This window comes from Rana temporaria, chromosome 7, assembly GCF_905171775.1.
Source record: "Rana temporaria chromosome 7, aRanTem1.1, whole genome shotgun sequence".
In the NCBI taxonomy this organism is placed as follows: Eukaryota; Metazoa; Chordata; class Amphibia; order Anura; family Ranidae; genus Rana; species Rana temporaria.
The window spans coordinates 100,944,433-100,966,710 of record NC_053495.1 but is presented as its reverse complement, the minus strand read 5'-3'; the positions used below and the strand labels follow the sequence as shown (position 1 = coordinate 100,966,710).

Genomic DNA, 22,278 nt, shown 5'->3' with positions numbered 1-22,278 from the left:
TATATCATTTCTGCTAGCTGTCAACTGTTGCCCATCCTGGTGTGTCCATTGGCTCCATCAGGGAGTCGTTAAACAACAAAGTATAACACCCCTTGTGTGGTATGCTGGTTCCCTTTCAGGATTTTAATATTCTATATCCTTTAAGGGGTCTGCAGGTCTGAAAGCAATCCAAAGTCCAGAGATCCAGGGAAAAGCTATGAATTACAGATCAGTAAGCCAAGAGTTCCAGTGGAGAGCTCAGCTAAAATGGCAGCAATACAGGAATATTGCAAATGGAAGATGTCAAAAGAGGGTGCTGCAAAAATATTAATTAATTCTAATGTATAAATATAATATCCAACTAAAACAGGGTTTGCATTGTGTTATTGGTCTGGACTAAGAACTCTACGTATTAGCACTTGATATCACAGTCTGATACAATAGACAAATTAAGCATCAATCATCAGAGGATAGCATAAGCTTCCTTGAAATGTAAAGCCTGAGGAGAATCAAATCTTTACCAGGAACCACCACAAATGCATTTTTACTGTCTGATGCTTTCAAGTTGCAGGCCTGCCAAAGGTTTGCCCTACTGACAATAGCTCACATGTAGGCAATTAACTTAAATGAAGTACCAAGCCAACAGGCAAGAGCGTATTCTTTAAACACATGTTGATAAAGAAAGCTGATGTTCAAACAGAGCTATCACACATGCAGATGTAGTGGAGGCAGATTTCATGCAGAACCTTAACACATGCACAGGTTAGACAAATGAACAGCTGAATACAGAATGCAGGACATGTAACAGTATAAATAACCAATCAAAAACATAAAACCTCTATTAAGCTCTTACACCCAGCCAGACAAAGTATACTTTCACAAGTCAGTGAATGAAGTGGAGGATTGTAAGCCACTCATATAAGGTTAATGCAAGTTTTCAGTACTTTTCATACATCCTCATATCAGTAGTATTTGACATCTTAATTATTTGCTGATATACATGCAGATGACTTCCATCACTTGCACTTCTCAGCTACACTACCCCTCCTACATTTGATTGTGCATAAATGTGTTTGAAGCAGGACTCTAGATTTTTTGCATTAGCAGTGGACTATCTCTAGGTGCTTATCTTCTTTAAACGTATTGATATTAGTTATTTCCCTTAATGTACTGTAGAGCGGCAGTACTTTACCATCATATTTTTGTTTTTTAGACATTAATGAATGCAAGGAGTCAAATCCTTGTCATCAACGCTGCTTCAATACAATTGGAAGCTATCGCTGTGGATGTGATCCAGGTTATCATTTGAAAGGCAGAAGTTGTTTTGGTAAGAGTTAAATCAGAATTACTAAAGCTAAATAAGCATAACACACACATAAACAAAAATGTGACTGTAATGATAAGGTGACCTCTTGAGGCTAGTAACCCCCACTGAATAAAAGCTATATTTGTGACTTTTCTATTGCCCTATTATGCTTTATTCGATGATCATAAAGCTATACTAGGCTTGATTTTGCACTTTCTTACATATCTGAGCTGCTGGTCCCACTGATTATGCATTTGGCTAAGTACTTTACATTTTCCCAGTACAAAGTTAGCCTAAGAATCATGAGTGATACAATTTCTATGCTTGTGAGTGATTTAACTGCTGGATATTGGCAGTATTTTCATTTGCAAGACATTGTATGTAATGTGCTGCTAAGGACATGATGGCTGCCCATGTGTGTGTATTTTGGTATGTTTTGATGCACGACAAGACATTAAACTGCTACCTATATTTGAGATGGCATTAAGAAAAAAGGCACAGCAAGCCCATTGCACATTTCGGAGCATTGTTAATGCATTCCCTGAATGTGAAGATGTGAATGGGGCCTTGGCCTTGCAAAATTATTTGTTAGATTAAATATTTCTGTCTGCACAGTCACTAATGTTACCTTTTCAGGAACCTCCACCTTAGCATACTGTAGACTTATGCTATGATAATAGAACAAATAACGGATCCACATAGCATAGTGTGGTACACATAGTGGCTGGTTTACTAAAGGAAAACAGACTATTTTACAAGTGCGGTTGCATTTTTCAATGGAATTTGCTCCAGTGCTTAGTAAAAAAAGGGAAGCATTTCTGACTTCCGTCATCCAATCATATACCAGCAAAAATATTTTTTTCTATATTTGCTTTGCATGTGATTGCATGTGGTTAGGTATTCTTTGAAAAGTAAAGTGTCACCTCATTTACTAAGCTCAGGAGCAAAATTATTTGCAAAGACCAACTGTATTAGAAAAGTTCACAGTCTTCACCTTTAGTAAATCAAACCCATAGTGTATTTATTTGTTTACCTGGATTGAGTATTATCATCAGGTTGTAAATGTGATCTGTGTCCCATTCAAGTATTTTTCATTCACTTCCTATCCTGTAGACACAATAGATAATCTTTACAAAATTAGGTAAAAACATGGATAAAATACCAGATCAAGTGTCCCTGTTAAATGATTCCCCGACTATTCTTGTTCTGGTGGCAACTCAGAATGTTTTATTTTGGCTCATTTTCACTCCCAGTGACAATGGTCAGCAGGACCAAAAAAGAGAGTGAAAACTATCCAAAACTATTAAAAAAACGTTTTTGCTCTAGATACACCTAAGCCCTGTACTCACGATCGGATATCTGATGGAATCTAATCCGATGGATTTTTTCGTCGGATATCTGATGAAGCTGACTTTCATCAGTCTTGCCTACACACCATCAGTCAAAAATCCGATCGTGCCAAAACACGGTGACGTACAACACTACAACAAGCCGAAAAAATGAAGTTCAATGCTTGCGAGCATGCGTCGACTTGATTCTGAGCATGCATGGATTTTTGTCCGATGGAATTCCACATAGACGTTCGGATTTTTCTATCGTTTTTTTTAACCATAGGAAAAATTTAAAACATGTTCTATTTTTTTTCACCGATGGAAAAAAAAAAACGATGGGGCCCACACATGATCGGTTTGTCCGATGAAAACAGTCCATCGGTCTGTTTTCATCTGACAAACTGATTGTGTGTACACGGCTTTAGAGTGTAATCGAGTATAGGTTACATTTAAGAAAGTTTAATCACATAGTATAGAAAATAATATATGTGAGATTTCTATTTCCTATAGATTTAAATGAATGTCATCAGAATGTATGTCGACCTGATCAACTTTGCAGAAACACACGTGGAAGTTATAAGTGCATTGACATTTGTCCCATTGGATTTACAAAGGCTGAAAATGGATCATGCGTAGGTAAGTTTTTTTAATCAAAAGGTAGTACTACGCAAGTATTTGTATTAAAATATTAACAATGTGGAATGACAGGTGAGTTTATGATAGTTCTAATATAACCCTTCAATGAACAAAAATAAAAGTGAACATCATAAAACATCTAATGCCGCGTACACACGATCGGTTTTTGATGGGATAAAATCCGATTGGAATTTTTTTTCGGAATTCCGATGAAGCTGACTTTCATCAGTCTTGCATACACACTATCAGACTAAATTCCGACCGTGCCAAAACGCGGTGACGTAAAACACTACGACAAGCCAAAAAAAATGAAGTTCGATGCTTCTGAGCATGCATGGATTTTTCCACACAGACAATCGGAATTTCCTAAAAAAAAATGTTCCATTGGAAAAATGTAAAACATGTTCTAATTTTTATAAAGCCTACAACAAAGCAATAAACTGTGTTGAAGGCATTGATGCTTCCTCATCTACACTGCAGGCAGCTGTAGACTTTCAAAGACTATACATGTATTTTTAGTAGATGAAAATTTGTTATGACTGAATGTTGGTCAAACCTATGCACAGTGCATATATATTCACAACTGGGCAGGAACTTTCAGCATATTTGTAATAAGTATGGCTGACCAAATATGTATATCAAAGGTTGGTGGCTCACGCTCTCTCTGCAGGATAGGGTCACTGAAAACAAGGATCAGCCCAATAATCCACTATATGATGAAACCGTTCAGGTTTGCAGCACCATAAAAAGTTTATTAATGATTCATTTGCATAGATACGTTTTATACAGTGTGATAGTTTTGTGTGGATGCCCTTTTTCAAACAGCATTCAGTCTGTAATTAACAGTATTCAATTATGTAAATATATGCAAAAAGTTACAGAAATGACAAAGACACAAAGTGGTTGATTTACTAAAACTGGAGAGTGCAAAATCTGGTGAAGCTCTGCATAGAAACTAGGGTTCGGTTCGCACCAGAACATGCGAACAGGCAAAAAATGTGTTTGAACACACAAACACTGTTAAATATATATATATATATATATATACATATATATATATATATATATATATATATATATATATATATATATATATATATATATATATATATATATATATATATATATATTGACTTGGGTGCGCTACATTTAAGAATGCAGTATATAATGTGTCTGACGTTTTGATGGGTCTTAGCCTTGATTAAGATGGACTACACCCCATGGAAATGCTCAACACATAAAAAATCTGCTATTTGCTTTAATTCTCCAGCTGTAAGTCCTATGCACTTAAAACTAGATAATAAAAAAATGTATTCTTCATAGTCAGGTGTAGTAAGGTGTAGTTAGGCATAGGAAACAGGGATTTAAAATACTCTGGCACCATAACTTTTTTTGTTTGTTTCATAAAGAATCTTTATTAAAATGATAAAGAACAGTACAAGTACAGTAAAAGCATGACAACAATTGTTTTTTGCAAAATTCCAAGGCATATAAATTTACCATAGATAACAAATGGTTGTCAAGCTAGCCAGTATTCCAGCCCCGCAGTATAGGACTAGCGGGGTGTGTTGTCAGAACCGCATAAGGTAGCCTAAGGGACATGTTCTTACAGAGAGGAGGAAGAGTAAGAGGATGAAAAAGAAAGAGAGAGAAAGAGAAAGAGAGAGAGAGAGAAAAACAGGGGGGAGGGGAAAGTGGTACATTGAGGGGGTGGAGAAGGGGGAGGAAAAAGGATGCAGGGCATAGGAATATATCCAAACCAGTATTGTCACATACTTTACAGCGGAGCCTGAGAGGATTAGGGTGGCCTCTTGCACAGTTCCGGTCCAAGCACCCCTGGTGGTGGTTACAGGAAGTGCAGGGGCAACGAAAGGGTGCAGATGCCTGCAGGTTAAATACTGAAGCTTGAAGACACAGGAACTTCGGCAGAGCAGATGTGGAAACTGGTCACCAGGTTCGTTCATCAGCAGGAACTGGACTAGGATCAATGGCAGAATCAGGAACAGGCGGAAGTCGGCAACAGACTGGCAGCAAGGTACACAACCAGAAGCCAAAGCAGTAGTCATAAGTCCAAGCCAAGGTCAGTTGAGTAGCAGAGGCAAGCAAGCAGGCAAGGAGAATCCAAGAGAATGGTCAAGGAAAGCTGGGTTTTCAGGAGCAAGGTCAGTCAGGCAAGTAGTAAACAGGAACACAGGAACAAGCTGAAGACGATCCAGCACTGATTCCAGGCACACTGTTGTGAGTATGAGGATTTGTGAGAGACTTCCAATCGCCTAATTTTATCAATGAACCTCTCAGTAGTCTCCTGGTGTTGTCTTTTAATTTTCGCTGCCTAAGCCATAAGTTCCCCCCGAATCACGCACTTGTGGGCTTCCCATAAGGTGATTGGAGAGATGTCTGTACATTTGAAGTCGTGACTCTAGGCGGGTGTTAAACTCCACGTCTTTGAGCAAGGACGAGTTTATTCACCAGGTTTTTATTCTGGGAACTGATTCTGGGAAAGTCAGGGTAACTGAAATAGGATGATGATTCGACAGGAACATCGGGTCTATTGTCGCATTTGTAAGGTAAGTCAGGTCAGGCTGGGAATGAAAGAAATAAGTAATAAGTGTGGGAGACTACTGGCACGAGAAGTTCGAGCCTCCAGACCCTCACACACAATTCACCAGATTTGGGATCTATGCGGGAATATTTTTTAAATGGGGTGGAATAAAAAGTATACTCCTTGACCGAGGGAAAATAATGTGCACCACGTAACGTGTAAGGCTAGAGAAGGAGTTGGTATGGCAATGTAGAGGTGCTTGAGGAAGTGTCAATCTCTGGGTTCAGTGGAACTTTAAAGTCTCCCCCTAGAAGGACCATGCCCTCCCGGAAGGAGAGTAAAAGATCACTAATTTTCCTAAAGAAGGAAACCTGGTGCTCATTTAGAGAATTAAGTATCAGTGGTTTAGAGGCGAATAGGCCCTTGATAAAGACAAATCTACCCTCTGGGTCCACCAAGGAATCTGACAATTGGAATGGTGCATGCTTGGATATTAGTATGGAAGCCTCTTTGGTCTTTGCGGTAGGGTTCGTGGAGTGGAGGACTGTGTGATAGAGGTTGTTAGTTAGGTTAGGGATGGAGTCTGAATGGGTTTCCTGAAGAAAGATAAACTGAGCTTTCTGTTTGGTAAGGGTGGCCATGATTTGTGATCGTTTTTCCGGCACATTTAGACCTTTTACATTAAGCGATACACACTTCAGCGATATAGGGCTTTGGAATTTTGAGTCTTTCTGCATGGTTCAATTGGAGCTAGAGTCAAGGCTGTGAAAAGTACATTCACTATCCCACGTTTTAGGAGCTGCCTGCAGACACAGAGGTGGCTTAACTGGAGAGCGAGCTGATGTAGATGAGTGGTGAGGGGGGGGTGGAGATTAGGAACAAAATAGACAGGCAAAAGGGAAAGGGACAAAAAAAAAAAAAAAAAAAGGACGAAGAAAAAAAAAGGGGGTAGAGGGTATAAAACTAAGAGAGATACTAGTAGGTAGAAGAGGGGGAAGTAGAAAGGGAAGAGACCCAAACAGCACTAGGGAGAAAAAGTAAACTTTTAGGTTTACCAAGTTGTCGAAATAAGGAAATACCAGAGGTGGGGATAGAAATACTAGTCGATCTAAGAGACAGTAAGCTGGATGGTCAGCACAATGACTTGTAGAACTGCTGTAGGGGGATGGTGGTAATGTCAGGAATCACATACTGCTGCAATATGGAGGATCTAGGAAACAGTAGCTTAATGAGGAACAGTGAGAGAAAGGAAGGGTAAGCTAGAATTCTGTAAAACAATCTAACAATAATAAAAAAGGGGAGTTCTACTATTTCGTAAGTACCATACAATTCTAAACAGAAACCTTATGGTACAGAACATTGTTAAAGGTTAACTTGGTCTTAATGACCTATTAGTAACCCTTTATTTAGACCAAAGGAAAATGCAATAAAACAGTGGGATGTCAAGATACTGTTGGAAACAGTACAGAATGTCCACAGTAGGATATCTTGGTGTCCACATTGGTGGGGCCATTGCAATCAGGGCTCCCGAGGGAGGTATAACGTTGACGTTTGAGTATTTTTTATATACTGAGGCTAGTACCCCAAAGACTAGACAGAATATAATAATTCTGCCCCCTCTTATTCTCATGTTGCTCATATCTAAGAGCATGTCTATTATGTAAAATGTAACATATAGAGTCCCCATGAATCACAGATGCCAACCTTAGTAACCAGGGTTAAAGACAATCTAGCCAGTTATGGAATCATAATTTATCAGTGAATGGGCACCGCCATGTCCAGGTATAGCTGTTATCAGACAGGGATCATCAACGGGCTCCAAAAGAGGGCTTTTTGAAACCTTGGGAGGGCTAAAAGTATATATATTAACCACTTGCTTACTGGGCACATATACCCCCCTCCTGCCCAGGTGAAGTTTCAGCTTTCGGCACTGCATCGCTATAACTAACAATTGCGCGGTCGTGCGACGTGGCTCCCAAACAAAATTGACGTCCTTTTTTCCCCACAAGTAGAGCTTTCTTTTGGTGGTATTTGATCGCCTGTGCGGTTTTTATTTTTTGCGCTATAAACAAAAAAGTGAGACAATTTTGAAAAAAATACAATATTTTTTACTTCTTGCTATAATAAATATCCCAATTTAAAAAAAAAAAAAACATTTTTTTTTCTCAGTTTAGGCCGATACGTATTCTTCTACATATTTTTGGTAAAAAAAAAAAAAAAAATCGCAATAAGCGACTGGTTTGCGCAAAAGTTATAGCGCTTACAAAATAGGGGACAGAATTATTTTTTTTTAATTATTTTTTTTTAATAGAAATGGCGGCGATCTGCGATTTTTAATGGGACTGCGACGTTATGGCGGACACATCGGACACATTTTTGGCGCCATTCACATTTATACTGCGATCAGTGCTATAAATATGCACTAATTACAGTATAAATGTGACTGGCATTGAAGGGGTTAACACTAGGGGGTGAGGAAGGGGTTAAATGTATCCCTGCTTAGTGTTCTAACTGTGGGGGAGGGGGGGTGACTGGGGGAGGTGACCGATCTGTGTCCCTATGTACAAGAGACACAGATCCGTCTCCTCTCCAGAGACAGCACCGCTGTCTCTGTGTAAAACGGCAATGAGAGATGATCTCATATGTTTACATATGAGATCCTCTCTCATTGGCCGCACAGATCGCCTCGCGAACGGCCACTCTGATTGGCCGTTCGCGGCGATCTGTAATTGGCTGTGTCCGAGGGACACGGCCAACACAGATTTTCCACGCAGCGGGCTCTGGAGCGCGCGCGGGGACCGCCCTAAGGGGCGGCCGTCAATTGACGGCAGTTTGGAAATTGGGATCCGCACTGTAGCCGTCAATTGACGGCAGGCGGATCCCAAGTGGTTAACATTGGCGATCCGTGGGGCATAGATATATAAACATATATCATACAGGAGTTTGCAAGAGGAGAAAAAAACAAGAAAAAAGCGACATCAAAAAGGGTGTAGCTTCTGGTATTGACATGGTAAATTCCCCAACTGGGAGCATCTGGCAACCATCTGAAAATCCAGTGTGAGTCAATGAAGGTCAAGGAGCATACCGGGCTACTGGGGCGGTGAACAGTTCTCGTTGTAGGGTAATGATAGTCCGCAGGGGTTTTCAAGCCACATTACAGGAATAGGTACCAGTAACAGCATATTAACCCCTGGTTGTCTCTGCAGTAATCATGATAAGTCACTGAAAACTTGCTTTATAGAGAAGGGTGAATAAAACCTGAATCGGGTTCAGTATAACTCTGTCTGGTCAATCAAAAGTGAAGGGAACTGGGTTGAAACAACAAAAAATTAGCATGTATGCACTTACAAGCAGGAAGTCACATGGATTCTGAAAGGACCTCAGGCCTCCAGTCGATCCCTATGGGGTTGCTGAGGGTCCAGGGCCATGCTGGTTCATGTCTCGATGAGATACATGGATACCGGGTGAGGAAGGATCTGGTCTACATCGTCTGGAGCGTTGTCTTTGCGTTGTTGGAGAAGGATTGTGTGATACCGGGCTCCAAGGCTCTGTTAGGAAATGGAAGGCACACCAGTCCATAAGATCCGTCAGGGGTAGATCGAGCTGTTCGCAGAAGACTTGTAGGTCTTCCAGTGAGTGCAAAAGAGCATTGCGGCCTCTAGCAGAGGCAGACAAGCAAAATGGGAACGTCCAGCGGTATTGGATGTTATAGGATCTTAGTAGATCCAGAAAAGTAATTTGGGAAAGGTCCTGGAATAGCTTAATCTCAGTACCATTGTGTGAATTTGCCTTATGGCTGCCGAGTGAAGTTGCGTGGTTTGCTCCACATTTGAGAGGTGGGAAGCTACTGCTTGTATGTCTGTCTTGAGATACGAGCTAGCGGCCGACAAGGTGTTCATAATGTCGGAAGCCACTCTCTGCAGGTCGGGTAGAACAGCAGTGGGTTTGAATGTCTGCCCGGAGTGTTTCTCCCGTCCGGCTGTGAGTCTGACCCGCTACTCTAAGGCCTGTGATGCCTTAGGTATGTGATGCCCCACCACCCTCCTGAACCATACCAGCCCGCTTGCCCTCAACACGGGGGGATGTTTTAAAACCAAGTCAAGGTCAGGTGGGGGGGGGCATAGTTTTTTTTCATATTTTTACTGGATTGATCATGAATGTGTTATTTTTTTATTAATCAGTAATATACCTCAACATCAACACTGATAAGCTTTATATTTATATTCTAAATACCTACATGTTTTGTAATTATTTTAGATATTGATGAGTGCAGGGATTCTTCACATCGTTGTAAAAGCAATCAAATATGTGAAAACACACAGGGAAGATATCTGTGTGTTTGTCCTCGTGGATTCAAGTCTGAAGGCCCTGGAAAGCCATGCAAAGGTGTGTGAACTTGTCAATGTTATTACATTTTGTCTATTATTATCTTAAAAGTTTAACTTTATCAATCTGTATTATTATACAGACGTAAATGAATGTGAAAAGCAAGATGTGTGTCAACATGAATGCAGAAATGTTCTTGGAAGTTATCAGTGCTTATGTCCTACTGGTTACCAGCTCATGGCCAATGAAAAGACATGCCAAGGTACTACTTTTTTGAGTTTTTCTGAACTTTAACTGATTTTAATGGAAACCATATATGACCAGAACATTTAAAGTTGCTTAATCTAAAAGCTGTACCAATATTTATATTGTCTAACAGACAGCAGATAACGAGTGCTTATTTAGGCAACTTCATGAAAGTTGCTGCATTTCTAGAAAAAGTTGCTGCTACTTTCACTAGGAGACCTAGTGATTCAAACCTTAACTGCATTGTAAGAGAGGTTCCAAATGAGTGATAATGGGCACTTGTTTACAACAACAGTGCTTAGTGAAGGTTTAGAGTTTTTCAAGCCTACTGCTTTTGTTAGAAAATCAATAAGCAGCAAAATATTTAAAGCTTTATAATTGGTAAAAAAAAAATATATATAAATTAAAAAGAGAATCATGAGAGATTTAACATCACATGACATACAAAAAAATCTTAAAAACACATATGATACATTAACCATGAAAGTTTGTTTAGTGTTGCTGGAGGTCCCAAATAGAGGTAGATGGCTGGTCAGATTGAGGTGGTATTACCCAATATATTTTGCCCAAACATGGGCTTCTTCGGGGGTTATCTGAGACCAGAATTTATTAGCCAGATCAAACTATAAAGCCTCGTACACACGACAGAGGAACTCGACGGGCGAAACACATCGTTTTCCTCGTCGAGTTCCTTGTTAGGCTGTCGAGGAACTCGACAAGGCAAGTTTCTCCATTCCCGTCGAGGAAATAGAGAACTTGCTCTCTTTTTGGCTCGTCGAGTTTCTCAACAGTTTCCTCGACAAAAATATCTCCCAGCAAGTTTCTTGCTGGTTTTTGCCGAGAAACTCGGTCGTGTGTACGAGGCTTTACAGAAAACAAACATGTAAGAAATCCAATTATATATAACACATTATTTTTTATTTTAACAAGTGTAAACCAAACTTTTTTAGAAGAGAAAAAACAACGTTTTGCCCATACATGATGACCGATGGTGTGTAGGCAAGACTGATGAAAGTCAACTTCATCGGATATCTGACAAAAAAATACTTTGGATTAGATTCCATCAGATATCCGATCGTGTGTGTACAGGGTTTAAAGTTTCAGGAAAAAAACTTTACACAGCCCCCTGCAGGCACAGTTTGTCCTCTATTTTTAGGGTAAAAAAGTGAGTGTTATAGCCAATAAATACAGTAGTTAGTGTAATAGGAATCAGAACATGTTATCTATTACAGTGTTTAACAATCTAATCATCAGTTAAATTAAGTCTTTCTGTCAATAGATATAGATGAATGCCTTGTTCATAACATTCATTGTGGGGTAAATCAGATGTGTTTCAACATGAGAGGAAGCCACCAATGCATAGATACCCCTTGTCCTCCTAATTATGTGCGCGACTCTTCTGGGTAAGTTATCTGTTGAATTTTTTATCATGATGATAACAGTGCCAAATTAACCATATTGCTCATGCTAATTTCTTTCATTTACTGAGTGGGAATTTATCTTGTGTGATATACTGTACATCAACCTACTGTATATAATTGCTATAAATAAATAATTAATTCTTCTTCTTTCTAATTCATTCACCTGTGATTCCATTATACAGTATAGACCAGGGGTCCCCAACCCCTGGACAAGTAATAATCTGTGGCCTGTTGATGACCGGGTTCCACAGCAGCAGGAGGTGAAAGGCAACCATGGTCCAGAGAGGGCTATCACAAACCGCAGTCACCGTTCATCTCCTGCTGTGCAGTCATGCCTTTGTCTCCTACCATCCATCTCTCCTGCCCCACCAGCGCTGTTATTCTATCAGCAGAGAAGGGGGTGTGAGGAGCTGGAGATCTGCACAGAGAGTGGGAGTCTTCTTATCCATTTGTTAATATGATAAATGGACTGCTCCTGTCCTTAATCTAAATCTTCAGCTCCTCCCGCCCCCTTGTCAGTGGGGCAGGATGGCGGAAGAGGACACACAAGCTGAATCCACCCTCTGTCCTGCCAAAGGTAGGGCTGTGCAGGGGAGGCAGAGTGGGAAAAGGGGCACTGTGACTGGAGAGAAATCAGGGGGGCATGACTGCAGGGGGCACTGTGAAGGGGGGCTTTGCTGTAAAAAGGGGGTTGTGGTGTAATGAGGGGGGGAGGTTAAAGAACGACTCTGTGAATATCCTGTCACCAACCACCCCCACACTGGGGGACCGCTGGTATAGACAGTAACTCTCTCAAATAAAATGCTTAGAAAATAGTGTAACACTAATCAGGCCTCAGAGGGATCACACCCAAAATGGCTTACAGGAAATCACCTGCTGTCCAGTTCAATTTTTACCTTCCAGTACTGTCCCAAATTTGACTATGCCAGTTACCAAGTTGCCTTCTTAAATTAGAAAAACATTGTATTGCTGGCAGGATGTGAAAGAGGTGATGTAGTCCTGTATGGCCTTCCTTATACTGTGTGTTTGGGTTTCCAATGTAATCTCTTATTACGATCAAAGAAAATTATTCACTAGAGGGGAATCTGATGCACGTGGCTGATGGGTGTGCAAATGCAGACACGAGCACTAGCATGGGGATTTTTTGTGTAAACACTCAAATCCCTGTGCTGTCAGAGGAGAGGAGACAGATTGTGTGTTTCTACAAAGTAGAAAATCTGTCATCTCTCCTAGTTAGTCCCATCCCCACACAGTTAGGACACAGTGAGGGAACACACACTTAACCCCTTGATCGCCCCTAGTGTTAACCCCTTCCCTGCCAGTGACATTTATACAGTAATCAGTGCATATTTATAGCACTGATCCCTTTTTAAGTGTCAATGGTCTCAAAAATGTATCAAACGTGTCCGATCTGTCCACCGCAATGTCGCAATACCACCAAAAATCGTAAGATCACCGGCATTACTATTAAAAAAAATGATAAAAATGCCATAAATCTCTCCCATAGTTTGTAGACGCTATAACTTTTGTGCAAGCCAATCAATATACGCTTATTGCGATTTTTTTTTTTTACCACAAATGTGTAGAAGAATGCATATTGTCCTAAACTGATGAAGAAATTTGTTTTTTAAAAATGTTTTTGGGGATACTTATTATAGCAAAATGTAAAATATATATATATATATTTTTTTTAAATTGTAGCTCTTTTTTTGTTTGTTTATAGAGCAAAACATAAAAACCGCAAAGGTGATCAAATACCATCAAAAGAAAGCTCTATTTGTGGGGGGAAAAAGGGCACAAATTTTGTTTTGGGTACAGCATTGCATGACTGCGCAATTGTCAGTTAAAGCAACACAGTGCCTGAAGTGGTTAAAAGAGCCCAGATATCTGGCACAGCGTAAATCACCAATGTAAAGAAGGCATTTGACATATGCTTTTCAAGTCTTGGTGGAATCCTAGCTTGACATACCCTGGTGGCCATACACTCGAGTTTGATGCAGCAGGAGTTGCTTTGTTACATCTACCGGCTTCTACAGTGGAGGAAGGAGGTGTCCTGCGGATCCATCCTTGGTGTGACTAAAATGCTGATGATCCACCACCGTAAGGTGAGCTGGGTCCACTTCTAAGGGTGAGGCCTCGTACACACAACCGTTTTCCTCGACAGAATCCATCAAGAAACATGATGGCAGAGCTTTTTTGCCGAGGAAAACGGCCGTGTGTATGTTTTTCATCGAGAAAACTGTCGAGGAACTCAACGAGAAAAAAAGAGAACAAGTTCTCTTTTTCCTCGACGGAAGTCTCAATTTCCTTGTCGTGTTCCTCGTCGGGCTGGTTTACGATGAGAAACACGATCGTGTGTATGCTAAGAAACCCGCGCATGGTCTGAATAAAGTATGAGACGGGAGCGCACCTTCGGTAAAAGTAGCGTTTGTAATGGAGATAGCACATTTGTCACGCTGTAACAGTCTGAACAGTGCAAATCGTCTCTTGCCAAACTTTTACTTAACACGCAGTAACATGAGAGTAGCAAAAGCATCCCCAAGGGTTGTGCCAGTGGAATCGAACTTACCCTGCCGTTGTATGTGTTTTACGTCACCGCGTTTGAGAATGAGGAGATTTGGTCTTGACAGTGTTTATGCAAAGAAAGCTTGTCAAGTTTCTCGACAAGCCTAACAAGGAACTCGTCGAGGAAAACAATGTTTCATTTACGACGAGTTCCTCGGTCGTGTGTACGAGGCCTTAGAGTATTAATTTCTCCCCCTACCCACTGGTGAAGGCACTGCTGGGTGACGTCTTCTATAGCACACCATATCTTCAGAGATCGCATATGAGCACAGTGTACAGTGTGGACAAGACTATCTACATTTGGTTCCTTATGGGATGAACTGTTTTACTCACCAGTTTTGACCACTTGAGTCCATGAAGATTGCCTATCTCATTAATTTTAGCAGCTTAAGGCAGCTATTTTTGATTTACATAAGTTCATATGTATTTATTTGACATTTGTATGCACAGCATTCCTCTGTAATATTCACATTTTCTTGCAGAGTTTACGTTGTATGTGGATTTACACTTTAATTTATCCCTTTCTAATTTGGTGTGTATACACTGCTTAGAAGGGTCTATGAGCACATGGGGCCAAATCCTCAAAGCAGATGCGCCGACTTAACCAGAGTTTTCTAAATTTACACGGCGCGTATCTTTGTGCCCGATCCTCATAACGAGTTACGCCTTAAAATCCGGGTTTTACGTCCTACCTAAAATAATTACACCTGCGCATCCCCAGGCGCAAATTACGCTAGTCACGCCGCTGTTTTTGATAGGCAAAGATGCAAATGAGGGAGATAGGGCGATCCACAAAATTAAGTGTGTGCGCCGTAGATTACGCCCTGTGCGCACCTGTTAGTTTCCCTGCGCAAATTTACACTTTATAAAAGCAGACCTAATTTTACACATGTCGTGTAAGGGTCTGCTCAAGCAACTGAATAGAGGTAGAGCTGACAACACATCTCTGCAGGACAACAATCTGACTGCCAAAATGCCCGGGCCATCAATGGTTGTAACGGCACTCGCCACTTTACAGGCACAAAGAAGGAGGAGGACACAGAGGAGGAGGGCACAGGAGAGGGTTTACCGCCCACGGCGAGATCTGTTTGCCATGCCTGCTTCAGAGGTGTATGGCAACTACAGATTTAACAGGGAAGCCATCCTGGAGCTCACAGAAATCCTGAAGGATGATCTCACCACCCCAACCCAACGATCCCATGCCCTGCCACCTCTCCAAAAAGTAATGGCAACATTACATTTTCTGGCCACTGAGTCTTTCCAGCGCGCATCTGGAGGTCTGTCTGGGATGGTCCAGTCCTCTATGAGCAGGTGTGTCCATCAAGTGGTCCCTGCAATACTGCGGCGCATGGCCAATCAGTTCCAAAAGCCCACCCAGGAGGACCAGCGTCTGCAAACCATGACTGACTTTTATGAAATTGATGGGTTCCCACGGACCATCGGGGCGATAGACTGTACACATGTGGCACTACAGCCCCCCCATGACACTGAGCACCTGTTCTGGAATCGAAAAGGCTGGCATTCTATAAATGTGCAGGCGATTGTAGATGCCCATGGCCTCATCTGGCACGTTTGTGCTAAATTTCCTGGTTCGTGCCATGACAGTTTTATTTTCCGGCAGACCAACATCTCCTGAGATTTGGAGATGAACGTGTATGGAGACAGCTGGCTGATTGGTGAGTGACATTGGTGTCAGGTATGTCCCCCCCCATGATGCAGACATCACAAGGGGCACATGCATGACTAACATCCTCCTGTCTTTTCCCTTCCAGGTGACTCTGGATATGCCCTGGGACCCCACCTGATGACCCCCTTCAGGAACCCCCAAACCCCAGGAGAGCAATGCTACAACCAGGCGCACATTCGCACCCGGGCAGTTGTGGAACGGACATTTGGGCTTCTGAAGTCCCGCTTCAGATGCCTGGACAAGACTGGGGGTACATTGTTGTATTCCCCAGACTTTGTGTGCCAAATAATTGGGGAATGTTGTATACTCCACAACTTTGCCATGAGAAGGGGACTGCATATTGACTTATGTGCTGACCTGACCCCCCACCCAGGCAATCCCCCCTAACCCACTCTACCCGGTCTGCTGAGGGCACAGCAGCCAGGAGACGCCTTGCAGAAGGCATCTTTTCACAGTAAATGCACATAAATCATGTCACAATGACATTTTTTGGATTCACCAAAAACGCACAGAAATCATGTCACAATGAAAATGTATGTTTGCACAGTAAATGCACATGAATAATGTCACAAAGAGAATGTATCTTTGATCAGTAAATGCTTATTAATTATATCACAATGAGAATGTATTTTTTCACAGAAAACGCACATTAATTATCTCACAATGAGAATGCATGAATGCACACCACTGTGGTCCCTAGCACAGACACATCACATGCACATCGAATTGGATTAGATCCAAGTACCCCCCCTTTGGTACTTGGGAGCAGTAACGCCACGCCACGGCTCCAATTATGTCACTGTGCATTCATACACCATTCAGGAACCTGGGATGACTTCTCCCTGGTCCTGGGGATCCCTACTCCACCAAAACTGAGGGTGACACCCTAATTTCATAAGGAATGCCACCCCCCACATTCACACATCATTCACACACATAAACCAAATCATAAGTACAGTATAATAAACAAAATCATAAAAAAAAAAAAAAAAAGTACCCCTGCAACTTAATGACGTTGCCGAGTGCTCCTTCTGGGCTGCCCACGGGCATGGGCACGGCCACGGCCACGGCCAACTGGAGGATCTTCACGGGGGGGGGGGGGGGTGTTAGCAGGGGAAGGAGTATCTTCATGGGGGGAGGTGTGAGCAGGGGAGGGAGGATCTTCATGGGGGGAGGTGTGAGCAGGGGAAGGAGGATCTTCATGGGGGGGTGGGTGAGCAGGGGAAGAAGGAGCTTCCCCTTGTGTCTGTCCTCCTGCTGGCCTGCCCTCCAAGGCCACGGCTATCCTTGTCAGACAGCCAGTGATGGCAGCCGTATTAGCCTGGCCAGCCCGGGTATTGTCCTCCACAGCCCGGGTATTGTCCTGCACAGCCTGGGTGAGGGCAGTCACCTCCTGGCCCACGCCTGTTGTGGCGTTCTTCAGGTCCCACAAACATGTGATGACCCCCACTGAGTTGGTGGCCACTTCACCCAGTGACTCCCTCATTACATCCAGGCTGTGCTCCATCTTGTTCAAAGTTTTTTTCATCTCACCCAGACTGCGGGTCTGCCGGGCATTGTCCCTCTGCAGACTGACCGGCAGATGCTCAAACCCCCCCCCCTGGTCTCCTGGGTCGGCCTCCTGCTTGCCCCTGAGGCTTGTGGTCTGGGAGGAGGGGAGAGAGTGACCCATGGGGTTTGCTGCATGTTGGGGGAGGAGTGGGAGGACCACCCCTGATGGTGGCCTGACTGGTGCCAGCCTCTGGGGTAGCCTCAGGGGAAGACTCAAAGGTCCTATCTTGGCCCAACATGATTTCCCGGCCAATCATAAAATGGTCATCCTCCTCCCCCTCATCCTCCTCCCACTGAACCTCCTCATGAGGGGAGGTGTGGACACTCCCCTCCCATGGGGAATCCTGCCCTTCTTGGGACTCCACATCAGCCTGTCTTGGGGGTGGTGCAGCAGCCTGCCCTGATGGGCCAGCAACCTCCTGCCCTGATGGGGCTGCCACCTCCTGCCCTGATGGGGCTGCCACCTCCTGCCTTGATGGGGCTGCCACCTCCTGTCCTGATGGGGCTGCCACCTCCTGCCCTGATGGGGCTGCCACCTCCTGCCCTGATGACCCAGCAACCTCCTGGGCTGATGACCCAGCAACCTCCTGGGCTGATGGGGCTGCAATCTCCTGGCCATCTGTGGAGGACACAAAACAATCACAGGTTGGTGGATCCACAGACTTGGCACATCTTCCCTTCCCCCACCCACACATGCTAATCAACAGATAGAAAAACCAAAAACTTACCTGTCCTCACAGGAGCATCAGAGTCAAAGCCAGGCAGGCCCACCACCTGCTGTGGGTGGAAACACTGGGCCACTGCCCATTCCTCCTCAGTCAGCCTGACTGGGCAGGGTCCCCCTCCTCCAGTGCCCCTCCTATGAGCATGCAGCGTTGCCAGCTTGTTCCGGGCCATGCTCTTCAAATCATTCATTTTTTTTTTGTATGCCAGCGATGGTCCTGGTCTCCCCCCCCCGCCGCATTGATCCGATCGGTGATCTTTTTAAGGATCTCCTTCCTCCAGGCCGGGGTGGTGTTCTGGCTCTCAGGGCCATGGAGAAAATGCCCATATTTGATGATGCCCTGAGCAAGAATTTGCTTCTCTCCCAGGGTAAAATTCAGCTTCCTGCGCTTGGGGGCCATCACAGACACCACCCAGCAACAAGAAACTCACCCCCAAAAAAAAGCAACAATACACACACAACAAACAAACAAACAAACAAACAAACAAACAAACTCACTGCAAAAATAAAATAAAAACACAAGCAGACAGCTACTATAAATTAAAAAACAAACTGGCAAAAAAGGGAAACAAAAAAAAACAAAGGCAAAAAACAAAAACACTTATCAAAAACAAACACCAAATATACTCTACAACTCCGCAACAACTTTTCTCACAAACACAACTCACCAACAAACAATGACAAACGTTCTGAACAGAAGCAACTTGCTCAAGGAAGGGAACACAGGGAAATACTTTTGCAAGGGAAGTGTGTTTGACTGGGGCTATTTACACACAGGGCGATCCTCAAACTAAGTACGCTTGGCCTTTTACCTATCTCACTGATTGCGATGAGCTCAGTTCTGCACATGCCCAGTGAGAAGCAGATTCTTGCGCGCATGCACAGTACAGCCGGCCCTTCATTTGCATGGGGTCACGGCTCATTACAATGAAGCACGCCCACTTCCTTCCCACTAGCAAAAACCCCGCCTTACGCCTCGGAATTTAAGTTAGGTAAGCGCAATTTTGTGCGCAAATGCGCTGTGGATACGGCACTTACGACACCAACTTAGGGCGCCGTAACTTAAATGACATAAGTTAGGTAAAACTAAATTTGCACAGCTTTTTGAGGATTTGGCCCATTGTGTTTACTACACTTGTATTATATTTTGTGTTTTTTGAAAGGTTAATTCCTTAATCTCACTTTCATAAGCACTACACTTATTTTTTATTGTTTGTCTTCAATTTTTGTCAGATTGTGGTGTTTAGCAGCTACTTACTTCTTACACTTGGCGCAATTTTTTGTATACTTTTTATTTGACAGGGACTAACCATCCATATAAAAGGGAGCTTTATTAGGGGGTATTTCCATCGATCATATATGTGAAAGGAGTAGAAATGTAGGGGTGCTTTGACCATTAGTACGCAAAGGTCCAACATAGGCTGCTAGTAGCAAAGAGTGATAAATATACATACCAGACTCTCATTGTGGATAAGATATGGCATGTATTTTTAGGGGCAACACCTACAACCATGCAGTTTTTTCCCCCATTAACATCTATACCAAAACCTTATCTAGGATAAATAAATAAAGGGAATCCCCTCTGCTTTATTTACATACAATAGTAATGCCTGGTAGTGCTGTATAATGGGGCTGTGTACATTTCAGAACTAGATGGACAGAAATACAGATATATATGTATTTCATCTTCCCATGTAGATGTTTGCTTATAGTTCATATATATGTATTTCATCTTCCCATGTAGATGTTTGCTTATAGTTCAGCTTCAAATATGGTCTTGGATGTCAGAGAGCTATACACCAATACTGTAAACCATCCTGCAAGCTGTAATTTTATATATTTGTAGATTTAGCATTCGAAAAATGTCAAGCCCCGTACACACGAGCAGAATGTCGGGAGACAATTGCCGCTGCAAGAAATGCCGGCCGACATTCTGCCTGTGTGTCTGCGTGCATGCTGGAAAACCAGAAACCGACTATCTCCCGATCAGCGCTCTTAGCCAATAGCAGAGAGCACTGATTGGAGTGTTCTGGCAGGGGATCGCTGGATTAACATTGCACGGTTAGTACAGTGTCTCCGACTGTAGCAGAAAGGTTTTTTGGGGGGGGGGGGGAAATTGTAGTGTGTACCCGACTTAAGTGAAACAAATCTTATTTTATTTAACATTATCACTAATAATATTTAATATTTTTAACACCACCAGGTATTGTTTGAAAAATTGCGCACCGAATGATCTGGAGTGTGCGCTTAGCCCATATGCCTTGCAATACAAGCTGGTTTCACTTCCATTTGGTATCGCTGCTAACCAGGACTTAATTCGCTTGGTTGCCTATACACAAGATGGCATATTACATCCAAGAACAACTTTTCTGATCACCGATGAAGATTCTACAGTGCCATTTTCTATAAGAGAAGAAAACATGAAGGGCGTAGTATTTACCAACAGACCACTTAAAGAACCAGAAACCTACAGAATGAAAGTGAGGGCCTTATCATACAGCACAGATCGCACCATTGAATATCAGACTACTTTTATTGTTTATATTTCTGTGTCTCCCTATCCTTATTAAGGTATTTTACAGTTGTAGGAAACAATTCTGAGAAATGAAATGCAATGACTGTAAATTGTAAATGTTTGCACTGTATCAATCACATGGAAGTATTAATAAGACAAGGTGTTGTAGCCCATAGCAACCAACAGGAATCCAGCAGTCACTAATCTGGTTCTAATAAACTACTCTTTGCTCTAAATTTGATTTAAAAAATATGAACAAAAGTTACACCTTCTCTTTTCAGTTATAATGGAGAACAAGCAAAAATGTAACAATAGCTTCCCACTTTGTCAGAGGTTGTATGTCACCAGCAAGTAGAATGGGATTTCCAGGGGCTAATAGTGTAAGAAGTATTCAATGCAGTACCAGAACAAGGTTTTTTAGCACCCAAGGTATAAAGGCCAAAGTGTGTCCCTTCATGAGCTGTGTCTTATGCCCCGTACACATGGTCGGACTTTTGACCAGCCAAAATCACATCGGAATTCCGACGGACTTCCATCGGAGTAAAAGAGAACATGTTCTCTATCTAAACTCTGATGGAATTCCTTGGAAATTTACGATGAAAAAAGTTAGATGGGGCATACACACGGTCGGAATATATCGATGTAAAAAGTCCGTCTGACTTTTTCCATCGGAAATTACAATCGTGTGTACGGGGCATTAGAGTACAATCTCTTTTTCCTTGCCAGACCACATGAAATGGTCACTATCCATAATAGAAGAAGTAAGGCTCATTTAAAGACCTTCAAATATTGCTGAGTAGCACTACAGCAAAATAAGCTTGTTACTATTTTGTGAGAGTGCCTAGTAGCTTCCCACAATGTCAGATGCCACCTGTGATATTATCTGTGGTAGGAATTTTTATGTTTAGTCAGTGTAAAAGTTGTGTAATCTCTCAGGGCCCATTCACACCACATAGGTGCGCCATATAGTGTACATAACACATGCCTCTGGCTTGTTCATGTGTGCTGTATGATGGGGTGAAGCCTATGTTAACGGTGGCAGCCACTATTACTAGCAAACCACATATCTAGCCTAGGAGAAAGGGGGGGGGGGGATTATTGCATTAAGAGTGCGATGCTGGTAATTTTCGGTCTATTTCTTTGTTCAGTGTCTTCTTTACCTATATGACAAAAATGCTCTAAAAACACACTTGTGTCTTTTTCAATAAAACATTTACTTGATTAAACAAAACCTGCCAATTTCTTTGCCATTAAGAAATTATTTCAGTCAGCTCTGTATATTATGTAATGGATAAAGATTTGACAGGTCAAACAAAATGTGTCTGCTTCCTCAAACAGATGCACTTGGTAGAAGACGGATTTATCAGACAGAAACTAATTATGGCCTGACCCATTAGGATGAGAGAATGTCTCACAACTATAAAATATGATTTGCTCATGAGTTTAAGT

The 22,278-nt window shown here is 42.4% G+C and overlaps 1 protein-coding gene across 2 annotated transcripts in view; it reads left to right on the top strand.

The window, feature by feature from the left end:
* Positions 1-21,369, top strand: part of HMCN1 (hemicentin 1) — a 384,153-nt gene extending 362,784 nt beyond the window's left edge. For both annotated transcript variants that reach the window (XM_040359793.1, XM_040359792.1), the window contains 6 exons: positions 1,193-1,306; positions 3,127-3,252; positions 10,052-10,180; positions 10,263-10,382; positions 11,646-11,769; positions 20,518-21,369. In XM_040359793.1, coding sequence (XP_040215727.1) covers positions 1,193-1,306; positions 3,127-3,252; positions 10,052-10,180; positions 10,263-10,382; positions 11,646-11,769; positions 20,518-20,884 — 980 coding nt within the window. In that variant the 3' untranslated portion in view covers positions 20,885-21,369. The remainder of the gene's footprint in view (positions 1-1,192; positions 1,307-3,126; positions 3,253-10,051; positions 10,181-10,262; positions 10,383-11,645; positions 11,770-20,517) is intronic.
* Positions 21,370-22,278: the final 909 nt, after the last annotated feature.